Consider the following 22,234-nt stretch of genomic DNA (forward strand, 5'->3'; position numbering starts at 1 on the left):
TGTTGTCTTGCATACTATGTTGACAAAAATTGCACAATGCTTTTACCAGATAACTGATGGCCCTGTCAACTCGTTTAATACATGAAATATAATCTCAGGAATATCCTGCTGTGTGTTAATATTGAATGGGTTGTTCCTAGCGTTGGACATCTTATGTTGTAACGCTCAGAGAAAGGCGGAAGGGTCTACAACTGAATTAGATTTAGACAACAGAGACATAGTCAGCAAGACGCACTTGGCCAGGGGGGGGGGACAAAAGAGGACTCCGATACACTTTGTGACTAAAGTGCAGGAGATACAGATACATAATCCTTGCAGGATAGAATTAGCATAGCATGTATTCCCTTTGTTAATCAGGCCAGCATGAGTTGGTTTTGCTGAAGTGCTGTTAGTAGGCGGTTCTTGGTCCCAGTGTAACTGACCTTTATCCACAGTCGGCCTTCGTTTTTGACGTTGTTGTCGTTGTTGCAGGCTTGTAACCTTTGGCAATAGAGGGGTAGGCACATATGTTGAGCCTGGCGCAAGATTGCGGCTGCCTTCGTTCCACGTAATTGAGTTCCTGGCTAGCAAAATGCAGAAGAATGCTTTCATACAATTGTCGCCTAATTTCAGGACGGCTTGGAAAGCTTTCTGTTTGGAAACCCAATCTTTTTAAACAAACTGCAACCGACCGAGAGCAATAGCAATGTGCACCCACTTCAATTGCGAACAGATTTACTTGCCATTCATTATTCTCGATGATATTTATCATAGCGATGTATTTAGAAAGCTTTTTGGAGTGCCAGGTTTCCATGTTTTCCTCACAAGGGCAACTAAGTTCAATTAAAATAACACGTTTGCGGTTGTTGAAATACAGGGAAAGATCTGGTCTAAGCGATATTATGGCAATATGATCAGGAAAAGTAAAATAACCATTTAAATCTGAAAGAAATAACTAATCAGTAGTAAGGTGCAAAAGGCCTACCAGTTTCGATTTTTTGCTAGATGGGTGCTGCTTTAACAAATTTTATATTTTTAGGTGCTTTACAGGAGAGGAAATAGATTTGAAAAACGTGATGATCAACTGTGAAAGTTTGCGCAAAACAGTGTCGTGACGAAACGTAAATCTACCCTGCGTTGGAGCCGTTCTGCAGGCCCCTAAAATGTGAGCTGTAGTGCAGACTTGTTTTCCGCACAAAAAACAGAAGGATTCGGTACATATGCATCAACGCCTTAAATTACTCGGAGAAGGAAGAACATCGTAAGTTGAGCTTAAACAGAACGACAACAGGTTTGGTGGCACAGCAAGCAAATGCTTCCAGGAGAGGTTGTTCTTAATATAGTTGTCCCATCTGGTGCAACGTCCTTGCACCTGCAGTTGCAAAGCTCTGCTCATATCATTTTTACCATCAATTTTTTTTGCAGTCACTGATACTAATTTCCTAGGAATGAGACTGTCTAAGAGAAGTTCCCTTAGGTTTAGGGCAGAGACCTAAACCGCCCTTACCGAAATGGGTGAACCCATAATTTCTTTAATCTTTAATTTTCCTTCAGCAGTTCTAACTGAATTGGACACGCTCCATCTACTGGCCTTTAATGTTAGTACAGCTGCCGAAACCAATGGATCTTTAGAATCCCTAATGTCCCCTGATGTTAGCGGACTTGAGTATGGAAGTTAGGCTTTTTATCGGTAGGGAGCAAGGTGAGCTTGGAGGCATAAAGACATAAATTAGTGGTAGAATGGTGAAGATTGAGCCATTTCCTTATAAATACTGACACCTTCCGTTCAAGGGTGCTGACACAAGACATTGAAACTTTGTATATCAGCGCTGGCCACTGAATGCGCGAGATTAATAGATGTTGTAAAATCCACAGCTTCTGAGGACCTTTATAAAACGACTTGTCAATAATAGAGACCCTGCAGATAACTTCTCATTAAGTTCATCAATAGCCTTCCTATTGGAGATAAAACCATCCATAATACAGCCTAGAAATCTCACAGGCATGAAATGGATAGAAGGAATGTAGGAAGAGAAGTCTGTGGGGTCAACAGGCTTTTGGACAGCAAAAGGAGTTGGATTGAGGGACTTACCTTTTATGATCATGATGCTGCGTGATTTGTTGGCACATTTGTTGCCAGCCCATTTAGTGCTGCAGCACACCTGGAAAAAAGCGTTTGGGTACCGGACACTGACGAAGACATAAGGTTGATATTGTCCATAAAGGCTCTGATCAAGGGGAGTGATGCTTTGCTTGATGTGATAAACCTAGGAGCGGAAGCACGTAATGTATACTCAAGAATAATATTGATGCCTGCTAGAAAAAGGATAATGGATAGTGTACAGCCCCCAAAAGTTCCCCGCAAATGTTTATGCAAATTAATTGGTGCACGCGAAGAGAATGATTTTGCTGTAGATGCCAATGTAATAACTTCTGATAAAAGAAATCCACAGTGGAGGAACACCATAGCGCTTCAGGGCAAAAAGGATTAGTCGATGAGGAATTGAAGCGTAAGCACTCGCTATATCTAGCCAGATAGTAGTTAGATACGACTTAGAAAAACGGGCATCTTTAAATGCTGATCAAACCATCTACATGTGTTCCCAGCAGCCTGGGACCTTTTCCACCCATCCCGTCTGAACAGATGTATTGATGAATTTTTATTTGTTATGATATGAGTTTCCAACCGCCTTGATCAAGGCTGAAAGAAGCTTACCTTCGACATTTAGAAGTGCAATTGGTCAGCGACGTTATTGTTTTTTTAGATGTTTCTAACCTGACAGCAAATACTTCATATAGAAGCGAAAAAGGTATAAAATCATTAAGAGTTTCATAATTTTGATACCACAACCATGCAGAAATTATTGAAATACAAGCAGTTTTTTCGTCATTTTTTAAACACCCTAAAAGGGTGAAATGGTCATAATTCTGCAATACGAGCCATGTGAACGCAACAACATAAAAAAGCTACCGTAAATCTCCAAAAAAACGCCTCTTTTAAACGCCTTCCTCTAATAAACGCCCCCTTAAAATCCGAAATATTTTATAAACGCCCCTCTTTTAAACGCCCCCTCTATTAAACGCCCCCTCGAAAGGGGTGTTTAATAGAAGCACTTTTAATAAACCCCTTAATAAATCCCTACTGGCAAACAGGTTAACCCTTATTATGTAATAGCTTATAGATGATACAAGAAAAGGAAGAGAAACCAATTAATGGTGAGAATATTTTTTTTAAGAAATTACAGGAAACTTCCGGTATAAAGACCTCTAATGGTGAATAAGTTCCAAGGTTTTGTAAGTGTCCTTTCGTTGATGTAGCTGCTCGTCCAACACACATGAAATCCGTTTGGTTTGTAAACATTAAACCCGTTAAACATTCGAAACTTTCTTTCTCAAAAATGGCTTCACAAGAAACATCCCACAAGGGAAAGGAACGTAATACATATTCTATGGAACTTAAAAAACTGTAAACGTTATAACTTATAACGTTTACAGAAATAAATTCAAACAGAAGTGCTGCATTGAAATTCAAGATGTAGGTAAAAAGAGTACGAGAATGGCGTCAAAACAAGGAAAAAATTGCTGTTATGAAAGGCAAACGTCAGAGGCTCGAGGGTGGTGGTAGAAAGTTAACTGAACAACAACTAGAGGATGATATTCTAAAATGGATACTAGAACGGCGTGGTAATATGCTTTGTGTTTCTCGTAAACTCATCATGTTTAAAGCAAAGTCTATGTTTGACGAGACATGCAGAGAAGATAACGAATTGAAAGATTCATTTATTGCAAGTCGTCGGTGGTTGCAGAAATTTATGACAAGAAATCATCTCTTGTGCAGGTGAGCTCTACTTTGAACCAAAACGTTAATTTAGAACGGGTTTGCTGCTCACTAATACCTTTGTACTCATGTAAAAACACAGTGTTTTTTACGGCATACTGTTTATATCAATTCCCTTCCCCGAAAAATTTTAAGCTGGGTTTTTTTTGTATTAACTTTTACATACCTTCTTTTACAGACGGCGAACAGCAATGGCCCAAGAAGACCCAGCGCAACTTATAAATAAGTTCAATAAGTTGGTAGCGTTCGTCATCCATATTCGTTGATTGAATATGAAAGCTGAATTTAACCCTTCCAATATCATAGCCATGGATGAAACACCAGTTTGGGCAGATATGGTAAGCAGTACTATAGTCAACAAAACTGGTCAAAAAGATGTTATGCTCAAAACAACTGGTCATGAAAAGGTTCGCACTACTGTCTGTCTAGCTGCCAAAGCAGACGGTATCAAATTGAAACCATATATCGTTTTTTCCGGAGCTAAACGAGAGTCAGCTGCATTAAATGAAAACAAAATGTATCGTTGCATCATTAGGCAATGGTTGGATGAACGAGGAACTTACACTACAGTGGTGCAAACAAGTTGTTGGATCTTTCTCCTTCGGTAAAAAACTTCTTGTGTGCGATACATTCGAAGCTCACATGACCGACAGGTTAAAGTTTCGTTGAAAAAAATGAAAGTCGAAAGTGCTCTAATTCCAGGTGGGTGTACAAAGTATATTCAGGCCCCAGATGTGTACTGGAATAAACCGTTTAAAGGGTTTAATTCTGATACGTACGATGAACGGGTGGCTAATGGTGTCCACCAATACACGGTAGGAGGAAACATGAAATAAGCCCCCCGATGCACAGTTGTAGAATGGATTATACGTGCCTGGGAAATGATAAAAAAAGATCTCATCATTGATTCATTTAAAGGTTGTGCCCTAAATCTAAAAAACGACGGAAGTGCAGACAACAAGATTCATTGCTTCAAAAGTATCCAACCTTGTTCTGCCGGTGCATCAGTTTTGGAAGACCAAACTAAGGTGGTAAATAATACCGATGCTAATGAAATTAACCCATTCGAACCTACCGATTCTGACATCGAGGATGCAAATGATCCTGGTAATCTTCTAGATGAAGATGAAGAAGATGATTTTTTAACTGTTGTGTAAAAGAAATATAACTGAAATTAAATAAACGCCTCCCTCTTTTAAACGCCTCCCTCTAATAAACGCCTCCCTCTAATAAACGCCCCCTCAAAACTCGGAAAATTAAATAGACGCCCCAGTCTTGGGTCAGGATCAGCCTAAAGCTATTGGTGTAATGTGCGTAAATGTATAACAAGGAAGACATGAAAAAGAAATATCACACTCACCTGCAAAGCTTGCTATCGAAGTAGCTATGGAAACAGCAGGTCTAGTGAGCAAACTTGACCTCTCTATTCGACTGGAGTCGTCATACCATCATAAATTGAAAAAAATATAATGAATTTAAACTTGTTAATTTCACTCGCCTAAAAGCTCGAAAAATATGAAAGGGAAAACGTCACAACTTAAAATATTATTTTCCATCCCTTTCTCGGCACTGTGCGGTAACTACTAAATACGTAAAAAATTACAAAAGAAAGACTTCACGCTTAATTCATTAAGATCAGCCCAAAAATTATTCAGTTACGTTCACCTGTGCCCCCTTTACGGTCCTGGGTCCCGATCCCTCCTTCCGAGTTCTGAGTTTTGTTTCTAAGTATTTCTTTAGGGTCCTGGGTCCTTCTTAGCCCGTAAAGTACCCTAATTGGAAAAGTCCTAAAATTTATTCAATAATCCACTGCCAATGTTTCTCTTATAACAAACACCAACGTACGATGCAGAAGCGGTTTAGCTGCCCAGTTATGCGCCAGAGGAACGTTGATCAACCTTGACACCAACCTGTATTGTGGCATCAAAACACTCTCTAATATAACTGAATCGTGATCTTATTAACCTCTCCCATTGTTATGATATCGTGAGGCTATTTCATAAAAGTAGTATGTGGTTTCAAGCTTTCAGACTTTTAATTTTCTAAAAGCACCAGGTAAACAAGCCCTGGCATTAATTCATAAATCCGCTGCTAATTGCGCTTTTATAAGAGCACAAGGCAGGAGCCATATTTATCTACTTGGTAATGCGCCAGAAGAACGTTGATCAACCTTGTCATCAACCTGAATTTTGACATGAAAACACTCTAATATAACTGATTTGTGATCTTATTACCCTCTCCCATTGTTATGATATCGTGAGGTTATTTCATAAATGCAGTATGAGGTTTCAAGCTTTCAGACTTTTAATTAGCTGGGATCCCAACGTGCAATATACGAGATGGTTAAAAAATCCTAAAATCTGCCAGTAATAAAACATACCTCACATTATAGTAGTAACATAATATTTAGTATTTATACTTGCATATACGGTGTTTACATGTGCCATTCTATATACATGTTTAAAGACAAAAAATAACTTTGTACAAAAATGGATTACAATTTTTTTTTTAAATATAATTTCAAATATTATAAAAATATTTAAATAAGATAATTACCATATATTTTTTATTCCACTTCTTCTTTCGCTATATTTAATTTTCATTTTAAGTTGACATTTCTTATAAAAAAGACGGACACAGGGTCAATATATCATCAAATGGCCCGGCTTTTGTGCTAACAACGAATTTAAAAATGTTTTATCTATTCGCCGTACTTAGTCCTGTCATTTCTTAAAACTACATCTTGTGTACAGACGCGCCGTTTTTCTATTTCTAATTTCTTCCCTTTTATTTTTTGGTGCCTTGTTCTAATTTTTATTCGATTTTTGAAAAAACACATTGGCAATCGGGTGTTGTCACCTTTAAGCCATCTTCTGAATATTCAATGGAAGTTGCATGTGGAACCTCCAATTTAATATCTAAAAAAACAATAGTTTCGAAGTCTTCGTTTGCTACAGTCTTTGACGCTGGGCTTCTGTTCGAGTGGTTGTTTTTGTCATGACCATTGTCAGTATAGTCATGCGCATTGTCATTCTTACTAATAGATTCGTCGATAACTAAACTTCGAGGACGTCGCAGTTGCTTTCCACTTTCTCTCGGAGGAACACGTGGAGGCCCCTCAGTGCGTGATCGCGGTCGTTGCTCTTTTTCTTTCCGTTCTACACAAGGACCCATTTCCTCGTACAAGCTGTACTCAGTTAATCTTCTACTTTGATCAAATTCGTCTGATGTTGAGGAACGACTTGATGCACTGCTTGAACTGCAAAATAAAAATAAAATATCATTATCAAACAATGTGTTCAGCTTATCCTTCTATTTGCCTTTCGGCTCATTCTTGAATTTGATACTTTACCCTTTAACACACAAAGTTCATATTATTTTATTATTTAATGCAAAATAAACAAAAATGAGGTCGAAAAAAAAACAGAACAATAAAAGATCCATACTTTCTACTTGCATTGTACGTCGGTTCGCTCATAATATTTTGAATCGCTTCATATATCTAAGGGAAAAAAGTTGACAATTAAACCTTAAGCTCTGCTTAGTAATATCTAATAAAAAATTTACTATGCAAACACACTGTTAACGGAATTAATAAATAGCTAGATTATAAGAAAATAATGACAATGAAAATTATTCGTGGGTGTGAATTTTTATGAAATGTACATTGCATAATCCTCTTATATTTTAACATCATGCATCAAATTTTTTCCTTTTCTTCAATTCTCTTCAACACTTTTGTTATGCTGCATGGTTTGCGAAAATTAGTCATGACAAAAAATCAGGGAGTAATTAATGCTCAATCGAGAGAATTAGCCTCCACGAAATTTAATATTGTTAAAGTAGCTACACCAGGCTGTAACAGAAATTTAATTAGATTCTTACAGGTTCTTTGGATGAATTTTTAGCATCTACGTGTAGTGTTGACTCGATTGCATTCGACAGTTCTTTAATCCATTTTTTTCTAGCTTTCTCTGTGTCAGCGCAAAGATAAAACTTTCTTTCAATAGTGTCCAGGAGTATAACATGATGATGTGTCTTTTCAAAATTTGGTGGTTTGCATTCGCTAACACTGTAGGTTTTAAAAATCGGTATTGTTCCTGAAACGCAAAAATTATATCCATATCAACGTTGATCCCAAAATTTACGTTTGTATTTTAAAGATTTATATAACTTCGTAAACGAATACCACGCAACTATCAATTTGTTTCATCAACTGGCAAATTTGCCTCAATTATCAAATTTTAACGAGGCTATAGACAACTCTCTGAGAGACAATTCATTCTCTACCATTCTGTAAAGTATCACTTCGCCTGAAGGTATCAATCCTGGCATTCCTCAACATATGGGGACTAACAGTATTACAGTGTAACAACGAATATCATATATTTTTTAGTAGTAGGCACTTAAGTCATGTGAATTATTAAAAATGGTGTGTTGCCAGCCAACTAGCTACCTAGACTTTAGCTACGTACGTTTTGGTATCACCAGTCTTGCCACAAGACAAGGTTCATAAATGCCACGTTATGCATTTTTATAGGTGCGAATAGCCTGGAACGCTACAAGGCTGTTGCATCATTCTTACAGAGGAAAATTAATAATTAAATAGGAATCATTTTTCGCAGCCTAGCTATAATACATTTATGTTCCATCAGACCAAGTAGTTTAATTAAACAGGTTTTTGTTTCCGACAGTGCAACAAAGTGCCGCATTGTGATAAGGGGTCATCAAAATCAATAAAAAACAATGTACATTTTAGTTATGTTTCAAGATTTCCTTTTTGTCCTATATTTCAATGCTCTTCTATCTAAATCTATTGTCCGTTTTTAGATGTACTGTTTATTATGTTTATTACAGTTTATTATTTATTATGAGTAATTTTTTTGAAATGTGTTCGAGATTTGCATTTTAGAGTACCTTGTCATTTCATAAATTTATCATCGTTTTATGCTACATTCTGAAAGCAAATCTACATAAATGACAGGCAACTGACGGATATTTAGTTTAACAGATATTCCAGGTTTCATAAATCTTTCCTCGTGCTTTTTGTTTGTATTTCTCTTACACGCAGTTGCTACTGCACGCAGTAATCCTTGTTTTAATTCATATTGTACTTTTAAAAAGCTTTTTATGTTTATATAGGTTGGCTGTTATTAATACTTTTCCTGTCAAAAAGCAATTAAGGACTTTCGAAAGCTGCGTATCAGCTTGTTGGATTAAAAAGGGAAAACCCTTGCAAGTTTGATCCGGTTTTAATTGATATCCAGTTTATAAGCTTTTGTTGTAACATGATACATATGAATTATCCAAATGTTTATTACAACTTTGCATTGAACTGAGAATTATTTGCATTTTGCACAGTAGATTAGGTGTTTTACGACTTTTTTAATTCATCTTTAGAATAATACTGGAATCTGAAGCGCAAAGCGTAAGAAATCTTCTACGGTAAAATGCTAACTATTTTAGTTACTTTGCAACTTTTAATTCCGCAAATTAGGCCTTTATTAGCTTCGTGCATTTCACTGATGACGTAATTCCGGTGGGGGACCCAAATTTAAAGAGAATGGCCATGCTGATGTCAGCAACAGTTTGTATATTTTAAGAGTTTAAGCTTAAGTAGCTTTAAGTCCATTCTGAATACGTATAACTTACTTGAAAAAGTTCAAAATGTGTGAATCTTATATAGAAATGCCTACGCAATTAGTTGTGGTGACGAACTTCGAAATTAGATGTGGTTCTAAGGAATGATAAACATAATACATATTCCAGTCCAGTACTTTTTTTCATTTCAGTCCTTTTATTGTTTTGCATTGTTAAACTTTGTATTTTAACTTCACAACGCATTGAAAGAAATAAAATTAAAAAAACAACAGCAAATAATAATAATAAAATGAATAATATAAAACAATAATAAAACATAAAAAATAGTAATAATGAATATATGCAAAAAAAATTTCTAACAAAAATAAACCGACCTATAGGTTTTACTCCATTCTTTCGATCCTTATCATCTTTCCAATAAACCAAATACACATCGTGCAAATTTTCTAACGATTTAGACCCCTTTTTTGACCATTTATGAGGCACAGTGTTTTTATGATTTATATGAAGCAAAGCAAAATATCGCCTTCGCCAAGATTGTAACTGATTAAGTTTCTCAACTGGAGGCGATTTGATCATCCAATCCTCCATCATCACATCTCCAAGTTTTCCTACGTTGTTCTTTCCGCTCATCGTTTTTATACTTTGATGCGTGTTATATTTTTGCTCTTTCAAGTATCACGTCTTCATGCGTTATGTCTTATTACATATGTTTTCTTTCTTTTAACTTACCACTGATTATTTAATTACCTTTCAGATTAATAAATCGTTTCAGCTCAATATCAAAGGAGTACAAAAATATGTTAATTATATTTGTTGTTACTTGAATCATTCGATATTGCCAATAATATTGACGCATTCGCAACTAATACCTAGCCTAAATGAACATCCTTTTGTACTGATACTTCTTAGCAATTTTGTTCGAACTCTAATAATCAAACATGGAAAAAGTGCGCATTTGTTCATCGGTTTTCATGTCCATATTTTAATAATGTATAGCAATTAATAGTTCATATTAATATAACATTATCTATTAACATTCAGTCTCATTGTTACACGTTATTCCGGAATGATTGGTTGTTATCATTACATTAAAACATAGTCACAAGGTTTGGATTTAAATCCTGGCAAGATATGTTTCAGCTTAGCTACTTCCATTGAAACTAAACAAACGCTGCTTTTTCATGACTGAAAGTCAATTGATCCAATGGAATGCAAAAAATAGAAATCTATAGGTATATAGTAATACGCCAGTTCTGTCTGTGACTTTGGCAAAATGGATAAAATTTCTTTGATAAAGTCTATAAAACATCGTCTATAAATTTGTTCTGTAAATTACCAAACTTTGACGTTAGAGCAATATTGACGTCAAAGGAAAGTCTCTATAATTATAGCCGTATTCCGTCTGTCTGTCTGTCTCTGCGCGGAACATGGCGGAGCAAGTAGCGAGACATACGCAAAATCCCCGCGGCCCTGCAGCTTTATTCAATCACGAGGCTCCATTTTTACTACTGACCAATCCAAGTGCTTCGCGGCCTCAACATGCCAACGGAGGAAACATGCTACCCCTACATAGGTCATTTTGTTCCTTTTTTCTTCTGAGTACTTTGTATCCTATAGGATTATTTAGTTTCTGTGTTTTCACATGTTCAGGTGAGTATAACATGACGTTTTCTAGCCATGTATAAATCTTAAAAAAAACAATTTTCGAAGTGGCTACAAGTACGTGACCGTATTTCTACATTTTTTTTGCTAGAAGTACGGCATCCACGTATTTTTACTATTTTTTGCTAGAAGTACGGCATTTACGTATTTTTACTTTCTTTTGCTGGAAGTACGGCACTCACGTATTTCTTTTTTTCTAGAAGTCGCTTGGCCAGCGGGTTGGTTGGAGAGTTGACGATGAAAAGATATTTTCTTTTTAGGTTCTCTGTACTAGGAGCTTTTATTTACATCTCTACAACTTTGACTACGTATGTTCAAAGGGTGATTATATGTTTTCATGCTACGGTCATGTTAAGAATATTATCAAGAAGATATGATGCTCATATTAGTAAAAAAAAAGAACATTGAGGCTGCAACGAGTATATGTGTACCTTTGTCAAATAGTTCAGCGCTAGTTGTTAATATTATTTTTTGAAAAGCAAAAACAAGAATGACAACAGATAAAGAAATGCATCTCACAATTTTTTGTATTTATTTACGCCGCGAAATAAAATGCTTAATCTCTTGCAGGAGATAGAGCATAAAAAATTGGTTATCAAGTGTTTTAGGTTTTTTAAACATCTTTTTTCCTTCTTATGATGTTTTGTCTGACCTTTGAGAAATCATTATTCAGTCTATTTAACCTTGTAGCCAATCAATTGCTCTAGTCAAGGGTTACAGAAAATTATACATAGACGAGTTCATCGTGACACAGTGTTGTTTATATCCCCCAGACCTCTGACGCAAATTGGCAGGCAAAATAATGCGTGCGGTAAGCCGTGGATCAAAAATATTTTTTTTTTTCGAATGCAGACATTTTGGATTATGAAATTAAAATCTAGATAATTGAAAAGATGCTACCCGCCACACTAGAGGCCGCAATTAATGATTTATTGCACGAGAATCCTGTAAGCCCATAAAAGTACAGTTTTTTTTATGATAACACCAAATATTACTGACGTCTGCCTACTTCCTGGAATTCTGCAATTACGTGATGTGGCATCACAACGCTAGCCAGCTAGCTTTAAAAAACAAAAGATAGCTAGCTACCTATATAAATCAAAAGATATCTAGCTAGCTATATAACTGAAAAGATAGTTGTATATAGTGGTTTATATTTATGTGATTAGCCAAAAGATAGTTGTATATAGTGATTTATATTTTATGTGATTAGCCTTACTAATTGCGAGGGATATACCCTATCAATTGTTGTTTAAAAATCCTATTTGAGCTATAGAATCTTTGAAGTTTCTAGTCATCTAGACAACAATCTTGTGTGTGGATCAAACCAATGATTTTTATATAAAAATTTAAAAAGTTGTTTCATAAGACTTTTAGAATTTTTTAGTTTTAAAGGTAATATGCGATTATATATGCATTGTCTTGACTCTTTACAAGACAACGCGTGATACCGCGACAACCAATTTGGAATATCCCCTTACAGAACAAAAAGTAAATATAAGTTGGCTCCCACATAGCGCAAGTTAGCTTTGTTTACGAACTCACTTCTCTTTACTTGCAAGTAAACAAAGTTTATGCATGCAACCTTTTGTATGAAGGTAACTTCCTTAATTAATTTGAAAAATACAAATATGTAAGGCTATGTTGCTAGCTGACTACCTAACACGATGTTTCGAAACTTTGGAGTCATTACTCTATTTCTTAAAGATCATTTATTATAATAATATTATAATAATTTTTATATAATATTATAATAATATTACAATAATTTTTCAAATGCAAAGGACTCTGTTCTTTGAGTTTGAGTACTAGTTGACTAAATAAAAAAAATTGGCGATTATATTTTACCCTTCCTGACTCGTTGATTGTTTACATCATGCTGCCATTTTGAATTTTTTAAATTTCGCCGTCGGATCATGTGACTATGGCCATTGTTTAGTGAAGTGATTCCTGATGCTGACATGAGCATGCCAAGACCTTTCTCACTATTATCTAAAATATTTAAGAATTGAATATTTGAAAACCGGGAAATTATGTTGCCTTATGGCGCTAAGAAAATGCTAACATTGCATTTTTACTTGTGGTTAAAAAAATATCATTATTAAACTTTCAAGCTGTGCTGCTGTTAAGATAACACCCCGTGTCTAGACTAAGAAAAGGCAGTTATGTGTAACTGTGCAAGATATTTAGGAAAAAAACAAACTTATGCTAACTACAGCAAGAAAAAAAATATGCACGTGGAAGTGACAAAGGAATGCGGCTTGGAAAGAACTAAAACTTACAATTCTTGCGAAATAAAAGTCGTGGAAAAGAGTCGAAGAAGAAGAATAGTGGTTAATGCAAAGAAGAAAAAAAAAATAGCAATAGTTATTTTCCAAATCATTACATGCAATGGAAGTTAAATTGATTTAATAACTCGAAATAATTTTCGTATAGTAAATCAGACGAGGCAGAAAACTAACGATGCGTTATATTTCCCCGCTTATTCCGCCCTTTTATTTTCTTGGTCATGTGACAAAGCAAAGCTTTTAACTGTACCTTGACATACCTGGTTTAAAGCCTTTGATAAATTTATTAATTAACACGTCTCGAATGATAAATTACTAAAAATATGTTTTTCCTGAAGTTCGGAAAAAAACATCAGAAAATCAAGTTAGTCACATGTATAAACTTACTACAATAACCCTCCTGTCCTTTATGAAATAACGGCATGGTGCAACTGATAATCATAATTCTAGCGGATTTCACAGTTTATTGAGTAGAACGATGTAATAGATTTAAGAGGTTTGACGCAATTTAATATGAAGTATGATCAGCTTGACCCAGCATGCAAGCTTCTTTAGCACATTTAAAAAGTTTGGATTTAATCAAATAACCTAAGACCCTAAGTCGATGTCAACCTAACATGTGTACAATGACTACAGAAATAGTCTATTCAATTACTTGTTGCAATGAACTTCAAGAGTAGCTGTCTTGTCTATATATTGATCAAAATGTTCGCCTCTGTTCCAGACATAGTGAATTATAACTGAACAAAAGAAGATTTTGAAAAGAAAATTATTAAATTATGTATTTAATTGTTTACATGCAGTTGACAAACGATGAAAGCTTATGATTGATATAACACATTCAATGTATTTAGGTAAATAAAGATAAGAATTTAAGATATATTTTTGTGTATGATTCCAATTATTCTTTTACATTCTTCCGTAGCACAATCTAAAATTCACTTGAAATACTGTGTCAGCTTGCTCAAGATGTTAAAGAGAATTTTTTAAATAATCTTTTTATCAATGCCCTTCTACGTTTACTTCAATTTTTTGCAGGCCAGTTCAAGGCTTCGACCGTTTTGAAGGTGAAAATCATTATGACTTTTCATAGAGCGTTGCTGTAAATATTACGCAAGTTCATGATTTCGACTAATGAATTAGCTTAAATCGTCGCCATTTTGTTTGCGCACGAATTTCTGTTTCCATTGGACATTGTGCCACTTGATCACATAGCGCTAAGTGCGTCGCACTGTGTGATCGAAATGGACTTTTGCCTTCAAGATGACAGGAAAGGGGCTGCGTGTTAATTAGATGGCAAACTTTATTATTGTGTAATGGCAAGTTTTAGCTTTTAAAAATCAGCCGATATACGTAAGTTTCCCTTGTTTCTCAATTATCATCTGTTAAAATCGTGTTTAAAATGAACTACGTTCTATCTGTTTTGCTTATTTCTGTTTATTTTGTACGAATGTTGATAACACGCATTGACCTTGTGATGTTGTCACTTTCAAAACATTATCTGATAATTCAACCGAGCTTGAAGTTGGAAATTCTAATTTCATGTCTAAAAACACAATAATTGCAGATTGTTTGTCCATTGTCATCATTGACGTTAGGCTGGTGTTATTGGACTCGTTGATATCCCCGCGACTATTATTGGCATCGGAAATATATCTTTGCTGAATTTCTAAATAAGCAGGTTCTTTAGAATTCGAGGGAAATGAACTTTAGTTAGTTCTTGCCAAGCTGTGGGTTCTCGAAAATAGATTTTTATCTGACATTGCTCGTGGTGGCGATCTTGGGACAACATCATGAGGAAACTGACTAGAGTTTAAATCGTCACTTTTCACTTGAAGATATGATTGGGAATTATCAGAGGATGTGATAGAGAATGAACCAATTGACTTCCTGTTTTGATCAAACTCGTCAGATATCGAAAAAAGACTCGATGCGCCACTTGAACTGCAATATAAAAGGCTGAAACTATGGTTTAGTTTGAACTTGGATTTTCGTATTTTTCAATTTTTTTTTTAGATTAAAGGAGCCAAAAATATTTTAAACATTTGGTAAAAGTTGTTAAACAGTAATAAAACATTACTTATCTTTTGAAATGATGATAAACAAAATATAATTTGTTGATACCTCCTAGTCTCCCTAATTGCTGGCATTTGTTTCATTATATCTTGGATCACTTCATATATCTAAATCAACATACATTCCAAATTAACAATAGGGATAGGTTGAACTTCAATAAAGGGCCTGAGAATTTTAATTAGTATCAATTAATGTACATTGACATGTAATTGCTTTCAAAGTATGCGTAGGTAGCAGAGCTGACTGCTCTTTATATAGGCTGTTTTAGTCATTTTTAGGTCATACCTTATCGCCTCCCTCTTCTGTCAATGTCATAGGACCTGTTCCTTTTTTTCAACAAATATAAGAACAAAAACTTGATGCTTACTGGTTCATTTGATGTATTAGAATCGTCTATGTGTGGTCTTGATTCGATTCCTTGCGAAAGAGCTTTATGCCAATCTGTTTTTATTTTCTCTGATTTGGCAGATAGATAAAACTTTCTTTCGATGGTGTCGAGAAGTAAAACATGAGGGAATTTTTTTTCAAAGCATGGAGGTTTGCATTCCTTAAAAGTTTAGCTTTTTAATATCGGTATTGTTCCTGAAACACAAAAAAAATTTAATGTGAACAATTCTATTTTTCTTTTATGTTTTAAGTATACAAATCACATACTTATCGCGTGTCGTTACAAATTAATAAAAACTACGGAAAAATATAGAGCCAAGTTTTACAAATAGCTTTTATAGGGAATTTCTTGAACTGAAACTTAATAGGCATCGCTTCCATTAGGTTTCCATTAGGTAAATTACTTGTCAATTACAAACTGTAATCGTAGCATATTGTGTAGTATAAAATCAATAGCCGTGTTTTCATTGAGACAAACTAATCATCAGAGACAAGAAGTTTGTCTGGAATCATTAGTTTGGCAGCGTAAATAGTAAGTTGATTTTCTGCCAAAAAGTTTTTAGGGAAAATATAGAGGTTAATAAAGGAAGAAAAATTATTACTTATTTGTTTTGTTTTTAACGCTTACTCTGTTGTTTTTTAAAAAATAAGAACAAAACAAAACAGAAACAACTCGCGTTAACCTACTTATTGGCTTTTCTCCCATCTTTCGCTGTGATTCCTTCTACCAATAAACCAAATACACATCGTGCAAGTTCTCTAAAGAACCTGGGCCTTTTCTTGAATTTTTTCTTGGCACAGTTTGTACCTGTCTGTGATTTATCTGAAGCAAAGCAAAATATCGTCGACGCCAAGATTTTAATTGATGAAGTTTATGAAAAGAAGGCGATTTAATCATCCAATCTTCTAACACCACATCTCTAGGTTTCCCTAAGTTGTTTTTTGCGCTCATCTTAATTTGTGTTAATATTTCTATGTGTGACTTTATTTGTCTCCTCTGCTTTGCCAGACGTCTGGATAGATTTTTAAATAAATAAATGCTTAATATAAAAACTCTGCTGTTTGGCCCAGTTGTTTATTATTCTGGTAAAAATTTGATAAAATTTGATTTGATCTGGTAAAAATTGATTTAAACATTAAAATTACAAATTTTGTGTCTTAGCCAAATTGAATAAAAGTTTTAAAGCCAGAAAATTACTTCTTTAAAACACAGTGAAAGTCTATGCTGACATAAGCCGGAAGTCGTGGTGCTGACTGCAATTTACCTAACCTCTTCACGGAAAAGGATGTAAGGTTGTACATCATTGAGCAAGCTTTGTTTGCAAGGGACCACTGCTCTGTCGTTGCAATGAAACCACTTACCATGCACTTGGTTATAAGCAACAGCAGTGTAATGGCCATTGTTCACATTTCCGGAGTGGTTAATTACAGCCCTGAAGTTGTAGTGCTTGCGACAAGAGACTTCACTGTCTACAGTGATAGGTATAGAAACGGTGCCCGGGTAAGATGTGACAGGAGAACAAACCTTAGACACAAGACCTTTGTTATAGGCAAAGCGCTTTAATTGCAGAACCAAAATTGAACTGCACTCTGCGACCTCTTTTTCAACTGTTGCAGTTTGGTAACTATTGCAGTAGTGACAGAAGTACGAGTTGACACCTGACAATTCTTCGCTCTCCAAAAAGTTATCTATTGAAGATTGTACAGTCGATGTCAAGGGCAGTTGAAGAAATGGACTTACTTGCTCAGAGGTGCTTATATTATTGCAAGCGCTGCAAGTAGTGTAGATTTTCACACGAGAGTTGAATAATCTACCAAAGAAAGGAAAGGCTAAGGAAAACTCTGGTATGAGATACTCAAGAATCTCCAGGGCATCTTGTTGAGAGAACGGATTAAAAGCAGCCCCCTTTGCATTAGAAACATGGCCTTTTAATGCATTTAGAAATGAAGAAGTGTTCACTGGAACCTTGGAGGAGGATAGTTTGCGTAGAATACTTACAAAACTTTTACCTATCGGCATATTGGAATCATTTGCAGATATGGCTGTGGCGACTGCGGTAACACATAAAAACATTGCAAGATGGAATTGATGTAACATGTGTTGCCCAAATTTAGCAAGCCGCTGTTGCTGCCTAGTGATTCTTGTGCAGGCAAGGTAGTGGAGCTCTTTGTTACTCCCTGGGGATTCGTGTCCTTAAAGCTAGTGGTCAAAGTTGCTTGTGACTTGGATGATTTCATTGAAACAGTTGGTATCAATTGAGCGGTATGCTGTGGATCCCTACCAGGATGAATCCAAGACAAAGAATCTCGAGATAGCCAGATGTAAAACGACGATCGCATAGATGACTCAAAGAGATTTCAGAGTGAAACACACAGACATGTTAAAAAAGCCGAGGCGACGGAGGCAGATTCTAACTGTTTCGGAACAAAATCCTCTAGCTCCTACTTCAACAGCAAAGAAATGCACAGACCAATTGTTTAATCTCATGACGGAACAAAGTGACGAGTATTTATCAACCTTAACTCCATGCCAAGTCTCCATGTTCTCTTCGCATGGGCAAGTTAATTCAAGGATAATTACAGTTTTGGTCATGGCAGAAGTTGAAAGTATGTCCGGACGAAGTTGCGTTACAGCAAGATAAGGAGGTACTATTAACGTTGAATCTAAGTCTGACAATAATCTCCAATCAGAGGCCAGGTGAAGGATACCTTGAATTTTTGCACGCTTTTTGGTGGGAAGACGTTTACCAGCTGGAACATAGGATATTTTATGACATCTAGATGGTTTTGATGGCTCATAATCAAAAACTTCTGAATGGCTGTCACTAACACACGTAGAACAGTGTCGTGGCGGTACGTGAATCTACCTTGTGAAAGAGCTAATTTACAAGCGCCTAAAATGTGGGACACGTTACAAGAGGGTTTTTTACACAGAGTGCAACTTTTGTCATTTTGAATTCCCCACTTGACAAGATTTGTAGAAAAAAGAAGCGTGTCATAGGTTGCACCGATGCAAAACAAAGATAAACTTTGCGACAGAGACAGTAGGTTCTTCCAAGAAAGATCGTATTTAGTAAACGAGCACCATTTAGTCCAGTTACCTTTGACATGAAGCTGAACGGCTCGAGCATAATAGATGTCTTTCTCATTGTCCTGCACAACATCTGATACAAGTTTGCGGTAAGAATGGGTACCAATTGCTGGGACACTCTTATGGCTTACCAGTCCCAAGCCTGCTCTACCAAACTGATGGGAACCAAGTATTTTCTTGAACTCGAGTTGACTCTCTGCTGATTTTGCTGTCTGATCTACCCTCCAGTGTCCAGCCTTTAAGTCTGGAGGAGAGTCTGAGACTAGAGGATCAGCCGAATCTGGGAGGAGAAGATGACCGCTGATCTTAGCAGATTTTAGTACAGAGGATAGACTTTATAAAGGTAACGGGCATGGCGATGAAGCAGAATACAAACTTATGTTAGAAATAGAGTGATGGAGTCTCAGCCACTTTCTTATGAAGAAAGAAAACTTTTGTTCTAGTGAAACAATACGAGATATCGAAACTTCGTAAATTAAAAAAGGCCATCGTATTCGGGGAATTAGAAGATGATGCGAAAACCACACTTTGTGAATGCCTCTATGGGAAGACTTATCTATGAGTTTGACTTGCTCTACAGCGTTAACAATAACCTGTTGGACAACAGCTGAATCTGACAATGTTGAATATATCGTCATGCCAAGAAACTTAACTGGGTTTGCGTGAATAGATGGGATTGGTTCTTGCAGGACACAAAAAGGAGACTGATCTAAAACTTTTCCATTAGCTATAACAATGGTTCGCGATTTTAAAGGTCTAAAGCCCATTGCAGCCCAATGAAGGGTTGTTACACAACGATCCAACAAGTTCTGAGTTTGAGGGACACTTGAAGACATTAAAAATATGTCATCCATAAAGGCCTTAACCGGAGGATGGTCTGAATCGCCAGGCGAAACACAACTTTTTAACTCTTCTTCGGCGCACACATATTTAATGATTACATTTATAGCTGCCAAAAATAGTATGATTGATAATGTACATTCAATAAAAATAACTCTAAAGTGTTGGTGCCAGCTGGATGAGGCTGTAAAAGAGATTGACTTGCTCCAGAGGCTGCCATAGTAGGCGTTAATAACCCTTATCCAAGACTCTGAAACACCATAGCGACGAAGGGCCATGAAAATAAGTTTATGCGGTATAGTGGGATACGCATTTGCCACATCAAGCCATATTGCAGATAGTGCATTTTTTTTAGACTTAGCGTCTCTCAGAGCAGCCCAGACAAGAGACATATGCTCCCAGCAACCAGGAACTTTTTCCATACATCCTTTTTGAATGGATTTGTTAATAAAGTGGTTTTTCTGAATAATGTGGTTTTCTAGGCGCTTTGACACAAGACTGAAAAAAAGTTTTCCTTCCACATTGAGGAGAGCTATTGGCCGAAAGTCCTTAATGGATGATGGAGATGGAGGCTTGTTTTTAGGGATATAAACTTCTGAAGCGACCCTCCACTGAACAGGAATGTAGGAATTCTTTAAACAAGATTGGAAAAGGTTGAAAAGAAAGGACGCAATTTGAGGACAGTTCTTTTAAACAGTGTAAGGTATTTGGTTCAATCCGGGTGACGATGCATTCCGCCGAGTATCAAGGATGGTTTGAAAGTCCTTGAAATTAAACTTGGAGGAATCAAATGCAGACGTGACGTTGGGAGCATTAGTCAAACCAGGAAGAGTCGAAAGCGGTATCTCATATAAGGGATCAATTAACACGGAAGATTTGTGGGCATCTAGGGATTCTTTATGAACATTAAGCCAAACAGAGCATTTGGGATCCAGCAGATCTTTACCAGCCTGATAAGGATTCTTACCAAATGCACGGTTTGCATTGCGGATCTTCCATCGCTTTTTTATGTTCCGTTCTCCCCGGCGTAATGTTGTTAACTTTAATTTAACATTGCCTAGCGAAGTTGTCAGTTGTCAAAAATATTATTCACTTGGAGAAAACTTAGTCACTATTTGGCGGCTTTTTTACCGATAAAGTATCATGCATTTTGCAATTAAAACAACAATTGGCAGTAACAAGTTAATAGTATTAAACTAACTGGCAAGAAACAACTGTTTTTTTATTATGCTGCGAATGGCGTCGTTACTCTCCAAAGACAAGATCATGTGTGATCAAACCCCCCCTGCTAATATCTTTTTTTTAACTGGGGTAATAAGTGAAGTCGTCACTCTACAAAGACAAGACTGAGTGTAGTCAAGCCCCCTTGCTGACTCATTTTGGTTAAAATATTCTTACCTCAGCTCTTCTAAAAAAAAACATATGACTCGTGACTGTTAATAAGGCGGTAATCACAGAAAATTACTGCTCTATCGTTGCAATGTATCCACCTGTGAACCATTTGGTCGAAGGCTATGGTTGTGTATATAACAAAAACAATTAGAAACTGTAGACAGTTAGAAGAGGAAAAGAAAATGACTTTTAACTATGAAAAGAGCAACTTTCAAATAATCAAATTTTCGAATAAAGTAGTAAAACCAATCAAAGAAAGCTTAAAAATGGAGTTATAAAAGCAACTGATACCTACAGATACCTAGGTGACATTATTACCAGAACGTCAAAAAAACATTACATAACAGCAACAATAAAGAGTCATGCCAATAAGACAGGCTTTTTATATATAAGAGTTGTTAATAAATTATACAAAACCATAGCATTGCCCATGATAACATATAACACCGAAACATGGTCTAACTTAACATCGAATAATATGAAACAGCTTGAATTAATGCAAAAAGAAATACTATTCAGATTGTACGAACTTATAAAAACTTCACCATATCTAGCCTTACTACATGAAATTGGGATGTGGACTATTCAAATTAATGTATTATACAAGAAGCTTTTATTTTTACACACTCTACTAACATCAGACGATAGCAGAATAGCCAAACAGATTTTAATGCAACACATTGACAGAGAAACACCGAATTGCTGGTTCTCTGAAATGAAAACAATAATAAGACAAAATAATATGGACATCACAATCCTACAAATTACAACGATGTCAAAGTACGAGTGGAAAAATAACATAAAAAAAATTATAAACGGTGAAATGATAAGAAAAATACAACAAAACAGTGGAACTAAGATGAGACAACCCAACGAAATGAAAGCAATAAAGTACGTAAACGAATTGAAAGCTGAAAACGTCATCGGTATAATAAAATTAAGACTGAATATGATAGATGTAAAAAATAAAGAACATAGGACATGCCCACTATGTCGCAAAGCAGAGTACACCACGGATCATATTTTCTTGCGAAAAATCTACAGAAATTCTACAAAGAAATTATAAAAATAGACGAT

At 35.8% G+C, this 22,234-nt stretch overlaps 2 protein-coding genes across 2 annotated transcripts; both read right to left on the reverse strand.

Moving 5' to 3' along the window:
* Positions 1-3,268: 3,268 nt before the first annotated feature.
* On the reverse strand, positions 3,269-10,962 carry LOC130625858 (pleckstrin homology domain-containing family A member 1-like). Its single transcript, XM_057440972.1, has 4 exons — positions 9,793-10,962; positions 7,703-7,917; positions 7,264-7,319; positions 3,269-7,076 (listed from the first exon to the last, which is right to left on the reverse strand). The coding sequence occupies exons 1-4, from the start codon at positions 10,049-10,051 to the stop codon at positions 6,632-6,634; spliced, it is 975 nt and encodes a 324-aa protein (XP_057296955.1). The 5' UTR covers positions 10,052-10,962; the 3' UTR covers positions 3,269-6,631.
* A 7,219-nt stretch (positions 10,963-18,181) lies between these two features.
* Positions 18,182-20,914, reverse strand: LOC130625225 (uncharacterized). Its single transcript, XM_057440284.1, has 5 exons — positions 20,878-20,914; positions 20,461-20,822; positions 19,358-20,376; positions 18,702-19,258; positions 18,182-18,585 (listed from the first exon to the last, which is right to left on the reverse strand). The coding sequence occupies exons 1-5, from the start codon at positions 20,912-20,914 to the stop codon at positions 18,182-18,184; spliced, it is 2,379 nt and encodes a 792-aa protein (XP_057296267.1).
* Between the last annotated feature and the right edge of the window lie 1,320 nt (positions 20,915-22,234).

This window comes from Hydractinia symbiolongicarpus, chromosome 14 (genome assembly GCF_029227915.1).
Source record: "Hydractinia symbiolongicarpus strain clone_291-10 chromosome 14, HSymV2.1, whole genome shotgun sequence".
In the NCBI taxonomy this organism is placed as follows: Eukaryota; Metazoa; Cnidaria; class Hydrozoa; order Anthoathecata; family Hydractiniidae; genus Hydractinia; species Hydractinia symbiolongicarpus.